Source organism: Lepus europaeus, chromosome 6, assembly GCF_033115175.1.
Source record: "Lepus europaeus isolate LE1 chromosome 6, mLepTim1.pri, whole genome shotgun sequence".
NCBI lineage: Eukaryota > Metazoa > Chordata > Mammalia > Lagomorpha > Leporidae > Lepus > Lepus europaeus.
The window spans coordinates 98,169,954-98,187,836 of NC_084832.1; the positions used below are offsets into that span (position 1 = coordinate 98,169,954).

Genomic DNA, 17,883 nt, shown 5'->3' on the forward strand with positions numbered 1-17,883 from the left:
CTGTGGCCATTGCCTCTTATCCTATGGCTCTGAACCTTTAGTACTCCTTTTCCAATAATGTCTCATCCTCCTAGGGATGTCCAATCTTTTTCTCTTTCAGTTTTTCAAAGCTCTCCACTCTCTTCATGATCACACATCTTTTAACCAGATTAAAGTGATTGAACATTATAATCATTCCCCTTTCAATAAACTCAACTCCCTTGACACTTCTTTGTTAGTCTCACCTGCAAACACAAGGATGGTTAAAGTCAACTACCTCACTACCCCTTGGCCTGAAATGGTCTAGTGAAAAGGGCTGGAAAACAACATGCGGTTATTTTGCTGCTGTCTTCTTGAATTTATTGCCAAAAATCCCTAAAGGCCACTCCACGCTGTCCCCAAATTCAACTGTGCCTTTCCACCATTTGCACTTTCCCTACTTCTAAGATGATGCTTAACATTCTCTGTTCTACCCTCGCTGATATTATCCCACTAGCCTCTCAACATTTGCCTCCAATTTCAGTGGAAAGTTGAAACAGTCATCCAGGGCACTCCTCATCATCCTTTGTTCAAACGTATCAACTTTCATCCATGGACATGCTCTCCACTTGGGCCCCAGGATCAATGACTTAGTCCTTATCTTTGTTTCAGTTCTTCTAAAGCTTCAGGTCCTAATCCCATTCACTGTGTCAAAGACTTCACCACTTCAGTAATGGCCTCTTCCTCTTCACTACCAACTTCTCCCTATCTCCTGGTTCATTCTCCTCAATACACCTATGAGATTGAGTGTCTGATGCCTTCAAAAACACATGAACAAATCTTCCTCAACCTAACTTCCATCTGTAACTACTGCTGCTTCCCCTCCAAATCCAGAATCTTCCAAAGTATTGTCAATTGTCACATTTGTATGTTTTACATCTCCTGCTTACCTGAACTCATTTCAATTAGATTTTAAATCCCATCACTTCTCAGAAGTGGTAAGAAAATAAGAAACTTTCCTGTCTTCATTTTACTATTTTTGATGTCTCAGTAGCATTCAGTGAGATGACTTCTCTTTCCTTCTCAGAATTGTAGAATTTTTTGCCTCCTGATGGTCACTCTACCTCATTGATTAAATTATCATTATTTCTAATGAGATTGCAACTCTTCAGCTGAGTGTCTAGATTTTAGATCCTCTAAGGTCTCAAATCAGACTCTTTACTGTTTCTTAGGGCTACAGCTCATGGCTTAAAATGAGATCTATGCACTAACAACTCCCAAAGATGCACCTCCACAGCTTATCTCTGCTCTTAACCTCAAACTCTTATTCAATTGCTACTTGGCCTCTCCACTCACTCAATTTCAGCTTTCCCAAGCAGAATGTGTAATTTCTTCTTTTTCTTGGTCCTAACTTTTCCCCACTGCTATGTTCCCTATTTCAGCTAATGTCATTAGCATGACCTAGTTGCTTAAGATCATTATGTAGATGTTCATCTTGTTTCTCCACTTTCCTCTCTCCCCACTTCCAATATAATTCCTTTTTCATCAAATATACCCCTAATCCCACTACTGCTCCCACCTCCCTATCATCTTAGTCCAGGAACCGGGTTACTCCAACCATCCCTAGTGGTAACCGAGTTCCACTCTTTCTCTTATATAATATATTCTTTCTCTGTCAACCATAGAGAAGATTATAAAACCTTAATGGATTCTTATTGAATTTAAGATAAAACTGGGAATTCTTACCCTGTTGACCAGGACCACTATGCGCACTGACTCTCTTGCTGTGCATTCAAGAGAACAACAGTATTCTTTACAGAATTGTCTGTTCTCCAGGGGACTAAGGATGTCTCTCCTCGGGCTCTTTGTACTAGCTCTGCTTTCTGCTGGATATTCTGGGAATATTAAATGAAAATGGGATGGTTGTGTGTACTGAAATCTCTCAAGGCCATCAATTAAATAAGAACTGAAAAGTACTTGCTAAATTTCAGTCATTATGGCCGGCGCCACGGCTCACTAGGCTAATCTTCCGCCTGCAGTGCCAGCACCCCGGGTTCTAGTCCTGGTCAGGGTGCCGGATTCTGTCCTGGTTGCTCCTCTTCCAGTCCAGCTCTCTGCCGTGACCCGGGAGTGCAGTGGAGGATGGCCCAAGTGCTTGGGCCCTGCACCTGCATGGGAGACCAGGAGAAGCACCTGGCTCCTGGCTTCAGATCAGCGCGGTGCACCGGCTGCAGAGGCCATTGGGGGGTGAACCAATGGAAAAGAAAGACCTTTCTCTCTGTCTCTCTCTCACTGTCCACTCTACCTGTCAAAAAAAAAGAAAGAAAAAAAATTTCAATCATTAAATGTGTTTATGAGCACATTTTTGAGGGTGGAATATGGGGGGAGTGGATTCTAGAAATAAAAGTATCAAAGAATAAGGAATGGGTTTTAAAAATGTACACAATCCTGCTGAGAAACTGAGAAAGTCCAAGAGTGAAAAGTAGGTACTGGAGTATTATATTCAATACCAGAAATATATTTATTTTAATTATCAAGTTTATTACTGAATGTGCTGATTTGTAAAATGACAGCGGCATACTTTATGGTCTAGGGGCTTGTGTCTAAGTGCAAAAAAGTTAGAAACCATGTCAAAGGGAGTCCATAATTAATCTAATTGGCAAAAGTGCCAGGGAAGTTATAGCTTGTTTGTTGGTCTCAGAGGCTGAAGGACTTTATTGTGGAAGAGGGCAGGAACTCCGTGAGCTGTCCACAGGGCAGGGTTCTGATGATGGTGATTATGTTGAGGCAGGTTTGGATCACTCATGTATAAGTAATGTAAAGAAGTCATCTCTTCTGTGGTTCCCCAGAGAGTGAACAGTGCTACCTGTCTAGTCGGAACACTGGAGGCACAAAGGGCTGCCCAGCCCACCTTTGCTGACACCCCTGCCTTTCTGTGTCCCTTCCCTGAACTGGCCACACTTGCTCTTGTGGAGCTGTAGCACAGTTAGCAATAGGGATTGTGTCCCTCCACTAGCTGTTTTAGGCTTAGAAAGAAAACATTTCCTTACCATTTCACTTGCATTATAAAAAATGATTTACCCATTGTAAGTAAGTATGATACATATATATAACATAAGAAATTAATCACATCACACAACTTCTTGTCCATTCATATTCCCCTGATGTAAATAAAATTAATGGTCTAGCAGGAATCATTTCCAATTTCAGTGTATGTGCTGCAGAAGCAAGCACAGGTACTGTCTCCAAATCCTCCATTTTTGCAGAAACATGTCCAAGCTCATATACACATAAAAAATTTTATCTTGATATTGTCTTTTCATTTGTTTTTATAACATTGTGATTGTATCATACACATCATTATTAAATTGGCTTTTCTCACTTAATGTAACATTGGTATTCCTGCAAATAAGTCTAAGTCATTTTCAAACAATTATAAAACATTCCATTCATAAGAGATTAGTGCTACAATTTATATGACCGTTTTCCTATTTCCCAATTGTTTTCAATTTCCCCCTCTGTGCAAACAGTATTATATATAATAAATATACCTGTACGTGTAGCTCAGCATACTGATCAGTTTATTCTACAGGAGTAATTGTGTGTTTGTTTTGTTTCAGTTGTTTTATGTACGTTTTTTACTTCTCTGTGTTACAATGGATTTTTTCCTCAGTGTGTTTATTTGTGTCTCAGGCAGACATTTCTATCTTACCAGCTACATATTTGTCTACATAACCATCTTTCCCTGAATCCTACTAATTGTTTCTTTTGCAGAGTAGAAATCTTTCTGTTCTATCAGTGTGGTTTATAATCTTCCATTAGCATTAATTAAAATATTGAGTGAAAATTATTTCTGTGATTAAGGCCAGCATCGAGGCATAGCAGGTTAAACCACCATCTACCACACGGGAATCTCTTATGGGCACTGGTTTGTGTCCTGGCTGCTCCACTTCCAATCCAGTACCCTGCTAATGCATCTGGGAAAGCAGCAGCACCCACATGGGAGACCAGGATAGAGTTCTTGGCTTCAGCCTGGGCCAGCTCTGACTGTTTCAGCCATTTGAGGAGTGAGCCAGTAAGCCACTTTCTGTCTTTCTTTGTGTCTCTCCCTCCCTTTGACGCCCTGCCTTTCAAATAAAGAAACACACTGAAGAAGAAGGAGAAGAAGAAGAAGAAGAAGAAGAAGAAGAAGAAGAAGAAGAAGAAGAAGAAGAAGAAAGAAAGAAAGAAAGAATCACTTCAGTGATTATGAACTAATCACATTTTAGTACCCAATATTTATTATCAAAAATCACTGACATTAATTTATATTTTCTTCATTATCTTACTGAATAGCAAACATTTACAGGAATTTCTTTTCAGCAGATTTTGCCCATTTATCCCTTCAGTCAATGAATATTTATCAAGCCCCTATTATAGTATGCATAAGGGGTTCCTAATACAGATTTAATAGTGCACACAGTGGGCCAGGCACTGCCTGAGAAGGGGAACAAGTGAGACCCTTCCCTCAGTGGAGTGCTCATCTGTGTTTGTCAGTGCACATCTATTTGTGCATGTCTGTCTGTGTCTGTGTCTGTGTCTGTGTCTGTGTCTGTGTCTGTCTGTGTCTGTGTGTCTGTGTCTGTGTCTGTGTCTGTCTGTGTCTGTCTGTGTCTGTGTCTGTGTCTGTCTGTGTCTGTGTGTCTGTGTCTGTGTCTGTGTCTGTCTGTGTGTCTGTCTGTGTCTGTCTGTGTCTGTCTGTGTCTGTGTCTGTGTCTGTCTGTGTCTCTGTCTGTGTCTGTGTCTGTGTCTGTCTGTGTCTGTGTCTGTGTCTGTGTCTGTTGTGGGAATGTAGAGTGAAAGCAGGTGCTCAGATCAACCAATTCCAGTGGGTGATAAGGGATGTGACACACTGAGGTTATATGTCTCCATGACTCCTCCTGTTAGACTAATTTTGTTGTTTCCACTGGTCTTGTGCACTGAGCCAAGGGCCCCAGATAGCCTCATCTTGGGGAAAGAACTTCCCGCAGCTGCCTCTGACCCATTGCTCCCTCCTCATCTGTTTTTGCAGGAATGAGGCCCAAGAGCTGTCCGGCTGCTGCCCCCTGTACAGGTACCTCGGCCCCTCCCACTTCTCCTGATGGCTCCCCAGGGCTCCTTCCCTCTGACCAGGACGGGTAACATGAGATACCACTGCCTTTTCAGACAAAGAGAAGCTGCGACTCAGGGGCGGAGACAGCACGTGCTCCGGTCGAGTAGAGGTTTGGCACGCAGGCTCCTGGGGCACCGTGTGTGACGACTCCTGGAGCCTGGCAGAGGCTGAGGTGGTGTGTCAGCAGCTGGGCTGCGGCTCTGCCCTGGACGCTCTGAGCGGGGCTGCATTTGGCCCGGGCAATGGAAGAATCTGGCTGGACGAGGTGCAGTGCGGGGGCAGGGAGTCCTCCCTGTGGGACTGTGCTGCATCTCCCTGGGGACAGAGCAACTGCAAGCATGAGGAAGATGCTGGCGTGAGGTGTGCAGGTGAGTTGCAGGACCAGGAGAATGGGCTAGCGTTGAAGGTGGTATGAGTTTGTATCCAAGTGCACTTATTGGCTGACCTGATGCCCTGCTCTGGCTCTGGAGAGGCTGTGGTCTGATGTCCTAGTGTCTGGACAACTATGTGCAGTGTCGGTAGATATGATCCGATCACTTCTGGCCACCAACCCAGTACAGGAATCCCAGTTTCCTTCTCTTTTCTCCAGGTGAAAGGACAACAACAGTTCCTCCCATCCCCAGAAGTAAGTGCTGCTTCTTCTCTGAGCCATGTGACAAAGGAGGTACTCAAATTTTCAGGGACCTGAACTATGGGGTCCACATATTTCTGGCAGAATGACAGTGGGCATGATGGTCAGGCATTGTAAATAGTCATGAGGCTTTATTAAGTTGTTTCACCGGCATCCATGGAACCAGACTGAAAACATTTGACAGAGCTCAGGCAGGATCTTGGTTGGCCACATCTTGGGATTCAGGCAGATCCGTTGCATCTGAACTGCTTCATGGTCCAGAGGACTTGGGGGATTATCAGGGTAATGGGGATCTCCTGGGCTAGTGACCCTACCTGAAGACTCATGGCCATTTCCTTCCTCAGGCACCAGGGCACGCAGAGCTTCTGTCCCTGGCATCTTCTCCTTTCCTGGGATCCTCTGCATCGTCCTGGGGGCCCTTCTCTTCCTGGTACTTATTGTCCTCGGCACTCAGCTGCACAGATGGAAAGCAGAGCACCAAGGTGGGGCTTAGGGATGCAGAAAAACCTGCAGTTGTTTGGGAGAGTATTGGGCTGGTTGTGATCATTTCAAAAGTTCACATGTTTTAGTCTTCATTCTCATTATCTGGAAAAACTTCCTTCTCCACTATAGACTTTAATATTTAAGAGACTTGAATCCTTGGTCCTGGATTGAATGTGGAAACACTCAAATATTATGGCTTCTTATGTTAGCAAAGTCAGTGGAATCAAGGAAGGGTCAACACACCTAATTCTGCCCCTGTTAGGGCACAAGGCTAAAGAAAGGGACCCTGGCAGCCCAGAGAGGTTTTTTTAAGAAAACTTTTATTTAATAAATATAAATTTTGAAAGTACAGCTTTTGGATTATAGCTATTTTCCCCCATAACCATCCCTTCTCCAACTCCCTCTCCCATCTCATTATTCATTAAGATTCATTTTTAATTATCTTTATATACAGAAGATCAACTTAGTAGATACTAAGTAAAGATTTCAACAGATTGCACCCACACAGACACACAAAGTATAAAGTTCTGTTTGAGTAGTAGTTTTACTGTTAATTCACATAGTGCAACACATTAAGGACAGAGATCCTACATGGGGAGTAAGTGCGGTGACTCCTGTTGTTGATTTAACAATTGACACTCTTATTTATGACGTCAGTAATCACCCGAAGCTCTTGTCATGAGCTGTCAAGGCTATGGAAGCCTCTTGAGTTCACAAACTCCGACCTTATTTAGACAAGGCCATAATCAAAGTGGAAGTTCTCTCCTCCCTTCAGAGAAAGATACCTCCTTCTTTGATGGCCCGTTCTTTCCACTGGGATCTCACAGAGATCTTTTATTTAGGTCATTTTTTGCCAGAGTGTCTTGGCTTTTCATGCCTGCAAACTCTCATGGGCTTTTCAGCCAGATCCGAATGCCTTAAGGGCTGATTCTGAGGCCAGAGTGCTGTTTAAGCCCAGAGAGCTTTCTACTGAGGAACACAGAAGGCTGTCTGTTGGTAAAGGAAATAGCTCCAAGAGAAATTTCTGAAATCATGTTGTTTTCCCAGGCTTACCCACTTTTGAAAATGCTCTTGAAGAGGCCCTGTACCAAGAGATAGATGAGATCATAAAGCCGATGGAAGAGGACCTATTGTACAGTACAGGTGTGTACCATGCCCTCCTTGGTCCATGCCCTGGCTGTGAGTCTGAGCATTACCCAGCCTCACATGGTCAACTTCCTCATAAGGCAAGACCTCCAGGCCCTCTCTCTCTGCAAGTCTGAAGCCTCAAATTTTTTTTCTGAACCTTGACATCAGGCCTCCACTGTGCAAAAAGGTTTTGTGGTTTCCTGTGGTGTTTTTCTTCCTACTAAGAAACGTGTGTGATGCTTCAGTGACTCAGTAGCTGCCATGTTACACAGGAGACAGTGAGGGGAATGGAGATCCAAATCTGCCCCACGTAGTAGAGACAGGTCTTCCCATGGATGGTAGGGGTGAAGGAGATGGGAAGCTTCTGTTCTCTGCAATTCTCAATAATTCTTTCCTCTCTGTCCACTCTGTGGACCTCAGAAAAGGAAAGATCAGGCTCAGTTCTCCCTTTATCCACACTGCTTCTACTCAGCCACAGACATACACCAAGTGTATTATTGTAAATTCAAAGGCCATGTTTTTTTTTAAAATATTTATTTATTTATTTATTTGAGAGGTAGAGTTACAGACAGTGAGAGGGAGAGACAGACAGAAAGGTCTTCCTTCCATTGGTTCACTCCCCAGATGGCCACAATGGCCGGAGCTGCGCCAATCTGAAGTCAGGAGCCAGGTGCTTCTTCCTAGTCTCCCATGCGGGTGCAGGGGCCCAAGCACTTGGGACATCCTCTATCGCTTTCCCAGGTCACAGCAGAGAGCTGGATTGGAAGAGGAACAGCCGGGACTAGAACCGGCGCCCATATGGGATGCCGAAGCCTCAGGCAGAGGATTAACCTACTGTGCCACGGCGTTGGCCTCAAAGGCCATGTTTTTAAACAACATTAGAAACTGGTTACTTGAAAAATTTCATGGTGAGAGAAAACATTGGAAAATTTGGTTGTGACCCTGAGATAAAGTGATATTTGGATGCTGTGGTTTATGTGAATAAGGAGACCAAAAATAGTTGACATTGATTAATCCCACGAATACAGAGTGCATGGTGTCTCTACTTAGCAACCACCAGGAGCTCTTCTTCACAAGGGACCTACAAGAAGACAATGTTCACTCTGGTTCTTCCCCACACGGTGAAGTTCTTGGGATAAAGCATTCCAGAAAGGCTCTGTGGAGATTTCCACAGATGGGCTCTAAAGGGGATTAAAACCCAGGCCTCCTATGATTGGGACTAATAGGGTCACCTGTATGGGGGCAGTAGAAACTCAGTCTTCCCTCCCGGCAGCTCCAGGAGCCTGAGTTCAGATTTTCTCTCATTCAGTCACTGATGTGCATGTATCGCATTTTGCATTCTGTACCATATGCCTAAAAGTAGTACCTGAAATGCACATAGCACAGTAGTTTTGTTGATGCTTTATGGTATAAGAGGCCATTTTAGAAAAATGTTATTGACCTGAATAGATTGAAATGTTTAGAGGATTTAAAGAGTTTCTAAGAATGTTAATATCAATGTTCTCAGCCTTGGAATGGGGTGCCTAGATGTATCAGCTGTTAGGATCTCTGCATTCAAAGGGACTTAGGACATCACCTAGTCCAAGCCATATTTTCCTATTCCACCCAAGTCCTTGTCTGTTTCCAGAACCTTTGGGACAGCATGTTGATGCTCCAGGACATGGCTATGATGATGTGGAAGAGTTACCTGTTCCTGAAACTCCTTCTTCCCCTGAGATGAGTGAGCAGTATTTTTGCCCAGAGGAGGGGGATGAAGCCAGGTATTCCCAGACAGGTAAGTGCACAGTTGGACGGTTTTGTCTTCAAGTGCCCTTGCTTCCTTGTCGTGGGAAAGATGAGTTTTATCAGGTTTTTCTTATTTTACTATCAGACTCTAGGTAGCCTTGTGTACCGTGTGAGATCATTCCTCCCTGTTACTGCTTGATTTCTTCTGAAAGGAGAAAAACATATGCATTCTCTGTGTCCATGTCCACCGTTCATTGAATACATCTCTATTCTGTAGCTTCATTCCCATTTCTCACACCCCGAGCTGAGACACATGTTCTAACAATAAATTAAGGGCTCTTTCATAGTGTATGAGGTAATCTGGAAAGTTTTTTACTACCAGGGTGAGTTAACTCAGTGAGTTATAAAAATTTCTATGGAGGGAACCAAGTAACTAAATATTTGAAGCTCACATTGCCCACTGCTAATGCAGAAAATGCAGTGACCTTAATTAGAGAATCATTTAAACATACTCCAAAAATTTCATGGAAAATTAAATTGAAAGATTAGTTCATTTTGTGTAAAATCTTTGCACTTACATGCATGCACGGTCTTGAAAGAGTTCATGAAAAATATGCATGATGAAAAACTGCATTAATTTCAAAAAAAATTTGCCCCTAAAATAACCTTTTTTAGAGTTCATTTTCCATGAGGTTTTTGAAGTACCCTCACATAAATCTCATGATTAGAAGGAGAATTTTCTGTCATTGTTTCAATCTGCTTATACTTAAGTGTTGTGGTCCATGGGGAGTAGGAGACTACAGGGTTTGCTTGAGCTGCTGTACAACAAAATCCTGTGTTGTTCTCATGAAAATTTTGAGGTCAAGCTTGATCTATTATCGAGGTCCTGAAGAATATAAAGAGTTCTTGCCCTGCCTCCACCCTTAAGAAATCAGTGTTCAGGTCTTTTCCCCACTCCTGGCCATTATTGATCCATCTCCTTTCCAATTGTCAAGATTAAGACAAAGCTTTTCAGGGGCCAGCACTGTGGCACAGGGGACTAAAGCCCCAGACTGCAGTGCCGGCATCCCCTGTGGGTACCAGTTCAAGTCCCGGTTGCTCCTCTTCCAATCCAAACCAGTAAAAGATGGCCCAAGTCCTTGGGCCCCTGCATCCGCCTGGAATACCCGGAAGACACTCCTGGCTCCTGGCTTCGGATCAGCTCTGCTCTGGCCTTTGTGGTCATTTGGGGAGTTAACCAGCAGAATGAAAGACCTTTCTCTCTCTGGCTCTACCTCTCTCTGTAACTCTGTCTTTCAAATACATAAAATAATTCTTAAAAAAAAAAAAAAAAAGGCCTTGCACAGAGCAGAATCAGTTGGCGGTAGTTCTGTGTGGCCTTTCAGACAAGCTCTGGGTCCCCATGAATATTTTGTAGCTGCTCTGGACTGTTCTTTCCTTCCCCCAGAAGACTCCTTACTGTCCTGTTGTCACAGATGAAGTCACAGATGAAGCTATGATTCTCCTTACCGTTGCAGGCGTCTCTCTCCAGCCTGCTAGGGAAGCTGCCAGCTCCAGCATGGAAGATGGGATCCTCATTGGTCCTGCGGCAAGAAGTCCTGGATATGATGATGTTGAGTTTAGCACTACATAGTGCCATTTTTGGAACGGCCACGTCTACACAAAGTTCCTACATTATCATGTACCCTCCCCCCCAAAAAAAAAAGAGAATCCTATATTCTTCGTTAATGCAAAGTTTTCCCATGTACCTGTGATGAAAGGAAATTATTCATAATAAATGCTCTGAGCTTTGTGGATCTGGGCTGTTCTCTTAGCAATCTAGATTCATCCACTGCCAGTGACCTTGGGGAATTCAGTCTTCAGACTTCTCCCTTTCTAGGGGGTAGAATCTCAGTTGAAAGAGCAGTGTTTATCACCTCCCACAGACAACTCTCCCACTTTTCTTTTTTTTTTTTTTTTACTTTATTTTTGACAGGCAGAGTGGACAGTGAGAGAGAGACAGAGAGAAAGGTCTTCCTTTTGCCGTTGGTTCACCCTCCAATGGCCACCGCAGCTGGCGTGCTGTGGCTGGCACACCACGCTGATCCGATGGCAGGAGCCAGGTGCTTCCCCTGGTCTCCCATGGGGTGCAGGGCCCAAGCACTTGGGTCATCCTCCACTGCACTCCCTGGCCACAGCAGAGAGCTGGCCTGGAAGAGGTGCAACCGGGACAGGATCGGTGCCCTGACCGGGACTAGAACCCGGTGTGCCGGCACCGCAAGGCAGAGGATTAGCCTAGTGAGCCGCGGTGCCGGCCTACTCTCCCACTTTTCTTAAATAAAGTCACACAGTGAAATGTGGCCATGAACTAAGTGCTTACTCTCAGGAAGCTAAACTCAGAAATATATAACTGAACATTCCAAAATGTCCCACTCAACTAAAACATAGAAATAGGGTTCAAAGGGAATGGGGTTGGTCAGGTGGAAGGGTAATGTTTGAAGTTCTTCTAATTTGGTCCAAACTTTAATGGAATATCAGCAACAAAAATCTGCTACCACCTAACAATATTTCTTACTCCAAATGAAGCTCCCACTGGAATCAGAGAATCCACTTCTGAGCTCATTCAACTTGGTTTTGGCAAGGTTGATTTCTTCCTACGGGTCTTTCCTGCACTGCTCAGGTATCCTCATATCACATCTGAGGGGTGGGGGGAGGCACCAAGAGAAAAGTGTAGTCTTTTTGTAGCCCAGAGTTGGAATTAATAACCCAATAATTCTGCAACATTTGTGTTTTAGAAGCAATACATTTATGTTCAGCCCACCATCAAGGGAAGACCATCACACAAGATCACTGAACACCAGGATTCAGAGGGCCCAGGCCATAGTTAGAGAAGCAGTTCTGATCATTTTGTCAACTCCACAAGCACAGCAGTCCTCAATTTGTTCATAGAAATAAAAGTAACCTCAGGATGCAAACTGTATGTAAACACACATGGCACATCACTGCTCTACCTTTGCCTTCGTCAATCATAGTTTCCTTCTCAGGGGTAAACAAGTTCTACAAGCTACAAGTTATAGGACCGACTGATTTAAAAAAAAAAATTCCAGAGGGATTTTCTGTTTCTATTCACTCAGGCTCATTTACACTACTTTGCTGTGTTCCGTAAGTTTCAGTATAGTGCGTTTTCATTTTCATCCCTCTGAAAGTGTTTTCTAACTTCCCTTGTGAGTTCTTCTTGACTCTGGTTGTTATTTGGAAGCACACTGTTTCATTTTCAAGTATTTGTGAGCTTTCCAAATGTCCTTCTGTGGTGGAGTTCAACTTTGACCCTATTGTGGCTGAAGATCGTAGCGGCCTTTCCCAGAGCGTGATCCACACACAATTAAGAACATGCATTTTGTTGTTGCCTGTGAAGTGTTCCAAAGAACGGATTCGAGTCTTGGTTCCTCCACTTCTGATCCAGTATTCCTTCTAATGTGCTGGTCCTTGGACCCCTACCACCCCAGTGGGAGACCTGGGTGGAGTTCTGGGCTCCTTACTCGGCCCTACCCCAGCTCAGTCCCAACCCTGGTCTTTGTGGCCTTTTAGGGAGTGAAACAGTGGGTGGAAGATATATCTGTGTGTCTCTCCTTCTCTCTCTGTCACTGTGCCTTTCAAATGAATAAAATAAATCTTTTTTAAAAAGAATTGGTAGGGTTGGCACTGTGGCTTAGTGGGTAAGGCCGCCACCTGCAGGGCCAGCATCCTGTATAAGTCCCGGCTGCTCCACTTCCATTCCAGCTCTCTGCTAATGCACCTGGGAAAGCAGTAGAAGATGGCCCAGGTCCTTGGGCCCCTGCATCCACGTGGGAGACCTGGAAGAAGCTCCTGGCTCCTTCGGATCGGTACAGCTCCGACCGATGTGGCCAATTGGGGAGTGAACCAGCAGATGGAAGACCTCTCTCTCTCTCTCTTTCTCTCTCTCTGCCTCTCCTCTCTCTGTGTAACACTGATTTTCAAATAAATAAATAAATCTTAAAAAAGAATTGGTAAAGTGCAGTGTGTCTCTCATACCCTGAGTGTGTCTCGGGGAAAGTACTATCAAACAAGCCGGAGCCTGGATGGAATAGGAAGTGCAAGAAGATTTCCCTCTCTCTCTCTCTCTCTCTCTCTCTCTCTCTCTCTGTATGTGTGTGTGTGTACTTTTCAAATAAAGTGAAATAAAGTGACAATAAATAAGGTTCAAGAAAAATTTTGAAAATAACTTGGCTCAAATATGGTTACATAGAAGAAATATGTTCTAGTGTTCACATCCTAGTGAGGTGGCTATAGTTCTCAATAATACATTATAGGAGGGGTCTTCAAAAAGTTCATAGAAAATGTGTACTATAAAAAAACTATGCATTAATTTTAAAACTTTGCAACAAAACAAGCTGATCACTTAATTTGATTTTTCACAAACTTTTTGAAATGTCTTCATATATTTTGTGAAGAACTAGAAGAGAGGAGAGAGGAGCTTAAAGGTTCCAAATAAAGTAAATGATAAGACGGGAATATTACTTATATGATTTAATCAGTGTCTTGAATTATCACATTACAGCCCATAAAGATGTACTATTATTTATTATATGTCAATCAAAAAATGTATAGGGACAGCTGTTGTGGCACAGCAGGTTAAGCCACTGCTTGAAGCACCTGCACCCCATACTGGATTACAGTTCACCGTACCACTCTGCTTCCAATCCAGCTTCCTGTGAATGCCTCACTGAGAGGCAGCAGGTGATGCTTCAAGTGTTTGGGCCCTGCCCCGGGGATGTAACCGACATGACTCACAGCTTCTCCTCATGGCATAGTTTTCATAATGCAACAGGGAAGAGTTGCATTACTATTAAAAGAGGGAATGGAAAACATCACTCTGGAAGAGGCTAGAGTCAGGGTGTTAGAAGGTTGAAACCTCAAACCACAGAGCATTGTTCTCAGGCCTTGAAATAAAATTTATCCTGCTGGGTTTTGATATTGCTTTGGACGGGCAATCTCTTTCTTCCTTTCATTTATTTCTGTTTGAAATAAATGTCTGTCCCATCATTGTATATGGGGAAGAGGTAACTTGTTCCCTGGTTTCAGAGGCCCACAGTGGAGAATTTTGATCTAAGACGACTCACGCCAAAAGTGTCAAGTGTACCTGACACGCTATTTAGATGATGATATGTGGGATGTTGTGCTGACAGTGTTTATATGAGACTTTGGACTTAGAGTTGATGCTATACTGGGTTGAAATTTGGGGGGATACTATATTTGGATGAATATATTTTGCATGTGAGATAAATAGAAATCTTTGGGAGCTAGAAAACAGACTGTAGTAATCTGAATGCTGGTCTTCCCTAAAGTATTATATCCTAGTCCTAGCAATGCTTTCAGATGTTCCTGAGTCAAGAATTATGAGATGGAGGGGCTGGCACTGTGGCGTAGCAGGTACAGCCGCCACCTAAGGTGCCAGCATCTCTCTGGGTGCTGGCACTTCTGATCCAGTTCTCTGCTATGACCTGGGAAAGCAACAGAAGATGGCCAAGTCCTTGGGCCCCTGAACCCAAATGGGAGACCCAGAAGAAGCTCTTGGCTCCTGACTTCAGATCAGTGCAGCTCCAGCTGTTGTGGTGATCTGGGGGTTGAACCAGCGGATGGAAGACTCTTTCTCTCTCTCTCTCTCTCTCTCTCTCTCTCCCTGCCTCCGCCTCTGCCTCTCTGTAACTCTGCCTTTCAAATAAATAAGTAAATCTTAAAAAAAAAAAGAATTATGAGATGGGGCATTATCCACAGTGGGTCTCACTCGCCATCAAATGTGTCCTTATAAAAGAAAGGCACAGAGAGATTTGAAACACACAGATGAAAAACCAATGCAAAAGGGCTGGCACTGTGCCATAGTGAGTAAAGCCGCCGTCTGCAGTGCCGGCATACCACATGGGCATCGTTCAAACCCCTGCTGCTCTGCTTCCAATCCAGCTCCCTGTTGATCTGCATGGGAAAGCATTAAGGATGGTCCAAGTGCTTGAGCCCCTGTTCCCACCTTCAAGAGCCAGAGGAAGTTCCTGGTTCCTAGCTTCAGGCTGGCCCAGCCTTGGCCATTGTGGCCATTTGGGGAGTGAATCAGCAGATGGAAGATTCTCTCTCTCTCTCTCTCTCTCTCTCTCTCTCTCTCTCTCTCTGACTTTCAAATAAATATATAAATTTAAAAAAATAAAACTAAAGAAAGAACAAGCAATGCAAAGACAGACAGAGATTTGAAGATGCTGGCCTCAAAAATTGGAGAGATGTAGCCCAAAGCCCAGGAATGTCTCAACCACCAGAAGCTGGAGAGGACATAAACAGTCTCTATGGGCAGTGGTGCTTTTTCAATGCCTTGATTTTAGAACAAGGAGGCTGCTTTAAGACACAAAATTCATGGTTATTTATTGCAGAAACCAGGGAAAATTAATACAAGGTGGTATTATGAAAAAATAGTAAGAGGTAAAATAATTCCAAATTCACAATTTTTAAGCCTTGTCACTGCTATTTCTATTAATTATGTAGTATCTTGCATTAATCCAATCCTCCCACTGAAAACAACTGTTTGAAATAGCTGTTTGAAAGCATCAAAGTACTACTAACGCAGTCGGGACTCGAGTCCAGGTGCTGGGGACAAGAGCATCCTATGTTTACTTCTCTTTTTCCTTTGAGATCATTGCTAATTTGAAAAGAGATGGAGAAGAAACTAGCAGCCTGAGGTTACAGCAATAGCTGATGCACAGAGAAAGGAAGGATGCTAAAGTTGAAGGACCAGGAGCTCAAGGAGAACAGCAAAGATGGCCCTAATTTCTGCGTGGAATTTCCACATAAGGTATTTTCTGACTCCTAGGCTAGACATTCATGAAGTCAGACTTCAAGGAAAAAAAATTAAAGCAGCAGCTGGAATCTCTCTCAGTTTCACAATACTGGGCATAAAGAGACTGTGTTCATGGCCAGAGGGGAAAGATGGGGTGAAAACACAGAGAGAGGAGCGGAAGCCACACGCCAGGGTGGTGCTGGAGAGCGTGGCCCGCATCGTGAAGGTGCAGCTCCCCACGGATCTGAAGTGGCCCCCAGTCCCAGAAAGCATTACCGGGTTCACGCAGCTCACAGTTTCAGAATGGCTCCAGTTGCTGCCATTCCTTGGTGTACTCGCACTGCTTGGCTACCTTGCAGTTCGACCATTTTTCCTGAAGAAAAAACAACAGAAGGATAGCTTGATTAACCTTAAAATACAAAAGGAGAATCCGAAAGTGGTAAATGAAATCAACATTGAAGATCTGTAGATGTTGGCATCCTAAGACGTTTCCTGCCTGTGATGGCTCACATAATAAACACAATGAATTGACAGGAGATGATGTGGGTCCACTAATACTGAAGAAGAAAGAAGTATAATAGTACGGAGTTAGGATTGAAATCAGTTATGTGCTGTAAAGTCTTACAATATTTTCTCATTCTTTGTGTGTAAAAAATATGAAATGGTGGTTGTAATTATTACCACTGGTTGAATAAATGTTTCTGCCAATTTAGTTTCCTTGCTACACTAGTATTCATATTTGGTACTTTATATATTCAGCCATTTGTGTAGACATTAGATTGTCAAACCTCATTCTGAGTTCCAAGAATTAATGTATCTTTCAACAGTAAAATCAACATTCTGATTTTAATTACCTGAAGAAAATCTAAATTAGGGCAGTGGGTTCAAAGCTGTTTCTTTGAAAATCAATATTTCCAACAGAATCTGTACTTTAATAAATTTTGTCATGTTTTCTGTTAAATATATTATTTTTCATATTAAAAAAAGAAAGCACAGGAAGATCTCTCAAAGTCTTGCAGCTCAACAGGGGCAGTGCTTAGTTGGGATTGTGACAGCGATGCAAACATAACAGTAACAGTAATGTAATTCTGGTTCAGCCTAACGGGCTTGCAAGCTTTGAAAGGATGAGGATGCTATGAAGCAGTGCAGCGTCTGCCAAGCAAAACTTCAAAACTCTGAAAAAATACAAATACAGCAACGATATAATGATTCAAAAATGTTCAGCATGCAACCAGAAAATTATTGGACATTCCATAAAGGAAAAAATGTGATCATTAAGAGAAAGAGAGCAATCATCAGGAACAGATCCAGAAATTACAGATAGGGTTGAATTATCAGACAAGGTCTTTAAAATACAAATATAAGTGTGCTCAAAGATTTCAAGGAAACACTTTAGAAGAGAAAATGAAATAGAAGTTCTAAAATTAAAAAAATGCAATATCTAGAATGAAAAATTATCTGAATTAATTTAACAAGATATTAGACAGTGTATATAATTAAAGAATTGTGATGTGATCACATAGAAACATAGACTAAATTGAAAGAGAGAAAAAAAGAAAGAAAATATAAGCATAATTATCTGGAATAGTTTAACAAGAGATTAAACACTGCATAATCAGAGAAATATGAGGTAAACGCATAGCAACAGAGGCTATTTAAATTTAAGCACAGAGAGGAAAAAAGGAAGAAAAACATAAATAGAAACTAAGTGACATGTGAAATAATACAAAACCACATTAACTATGATGCTTATTTGGAGTTTCAGAATAAAAGAAGGATAAAATATTTTGAAGTAGTGGATAAAATTTTCCAAATTTAATGAAAGCCATAAGCTCACAGATGCAAGATATTAAATAAGCACCAAATAAGATGAATATAAATAAAATCACTGCAGGGCACTTAATAATGTAATTACTGAAAATTAACCACAAAATATTTTTTTAATTTATTTTTTGTTTATTTGATGGGCAGTTACAGAGAGAGAGGGAGAGGCAGAGAGATCCTCTATCT

At 42.6% G+C, this 17,883-nt stretch overlaps 1 protein-coding gene and 1 pseudogene across 1 annotated transcript in view; both read left to right on the forward strand.

The window, feature by feature from the left end:
- Positions 1-10,689, forward strand: part of CD163 (CD163 molecule) — a 75,016-nt gene extending 64,327 nt beyond the window's left edge. The window contains 6 exon segments of the mRNA XM_062195201.1: positions 5,009-5,050; positions 5,143-5,457; positions 6,065-6,202; positions 7,251-7,346; positions 8,959-9,105; positions 10,532-10,689. Coding sequence (XP_062051185.1) covers positions 5,009-5,050; positions 5,143-5,457; positions 6,065-6,202; positions 7,251-7,346; positions 8,959-9,105; positions 10,532-10,689 — 896 coding nt within the window.
- Positions 10,690-15,853: 5,164 nt separating this feature from the next.
- Positions 15,854-16,464, forward strand: LOC133762157 (CDGSH iron-sulfur domain-containing protein 2-like; annotated as a pseudogene).
- The last annotated feature ends 1,419 nt before the right edge of the window (positions 16,465-17,883 follow it).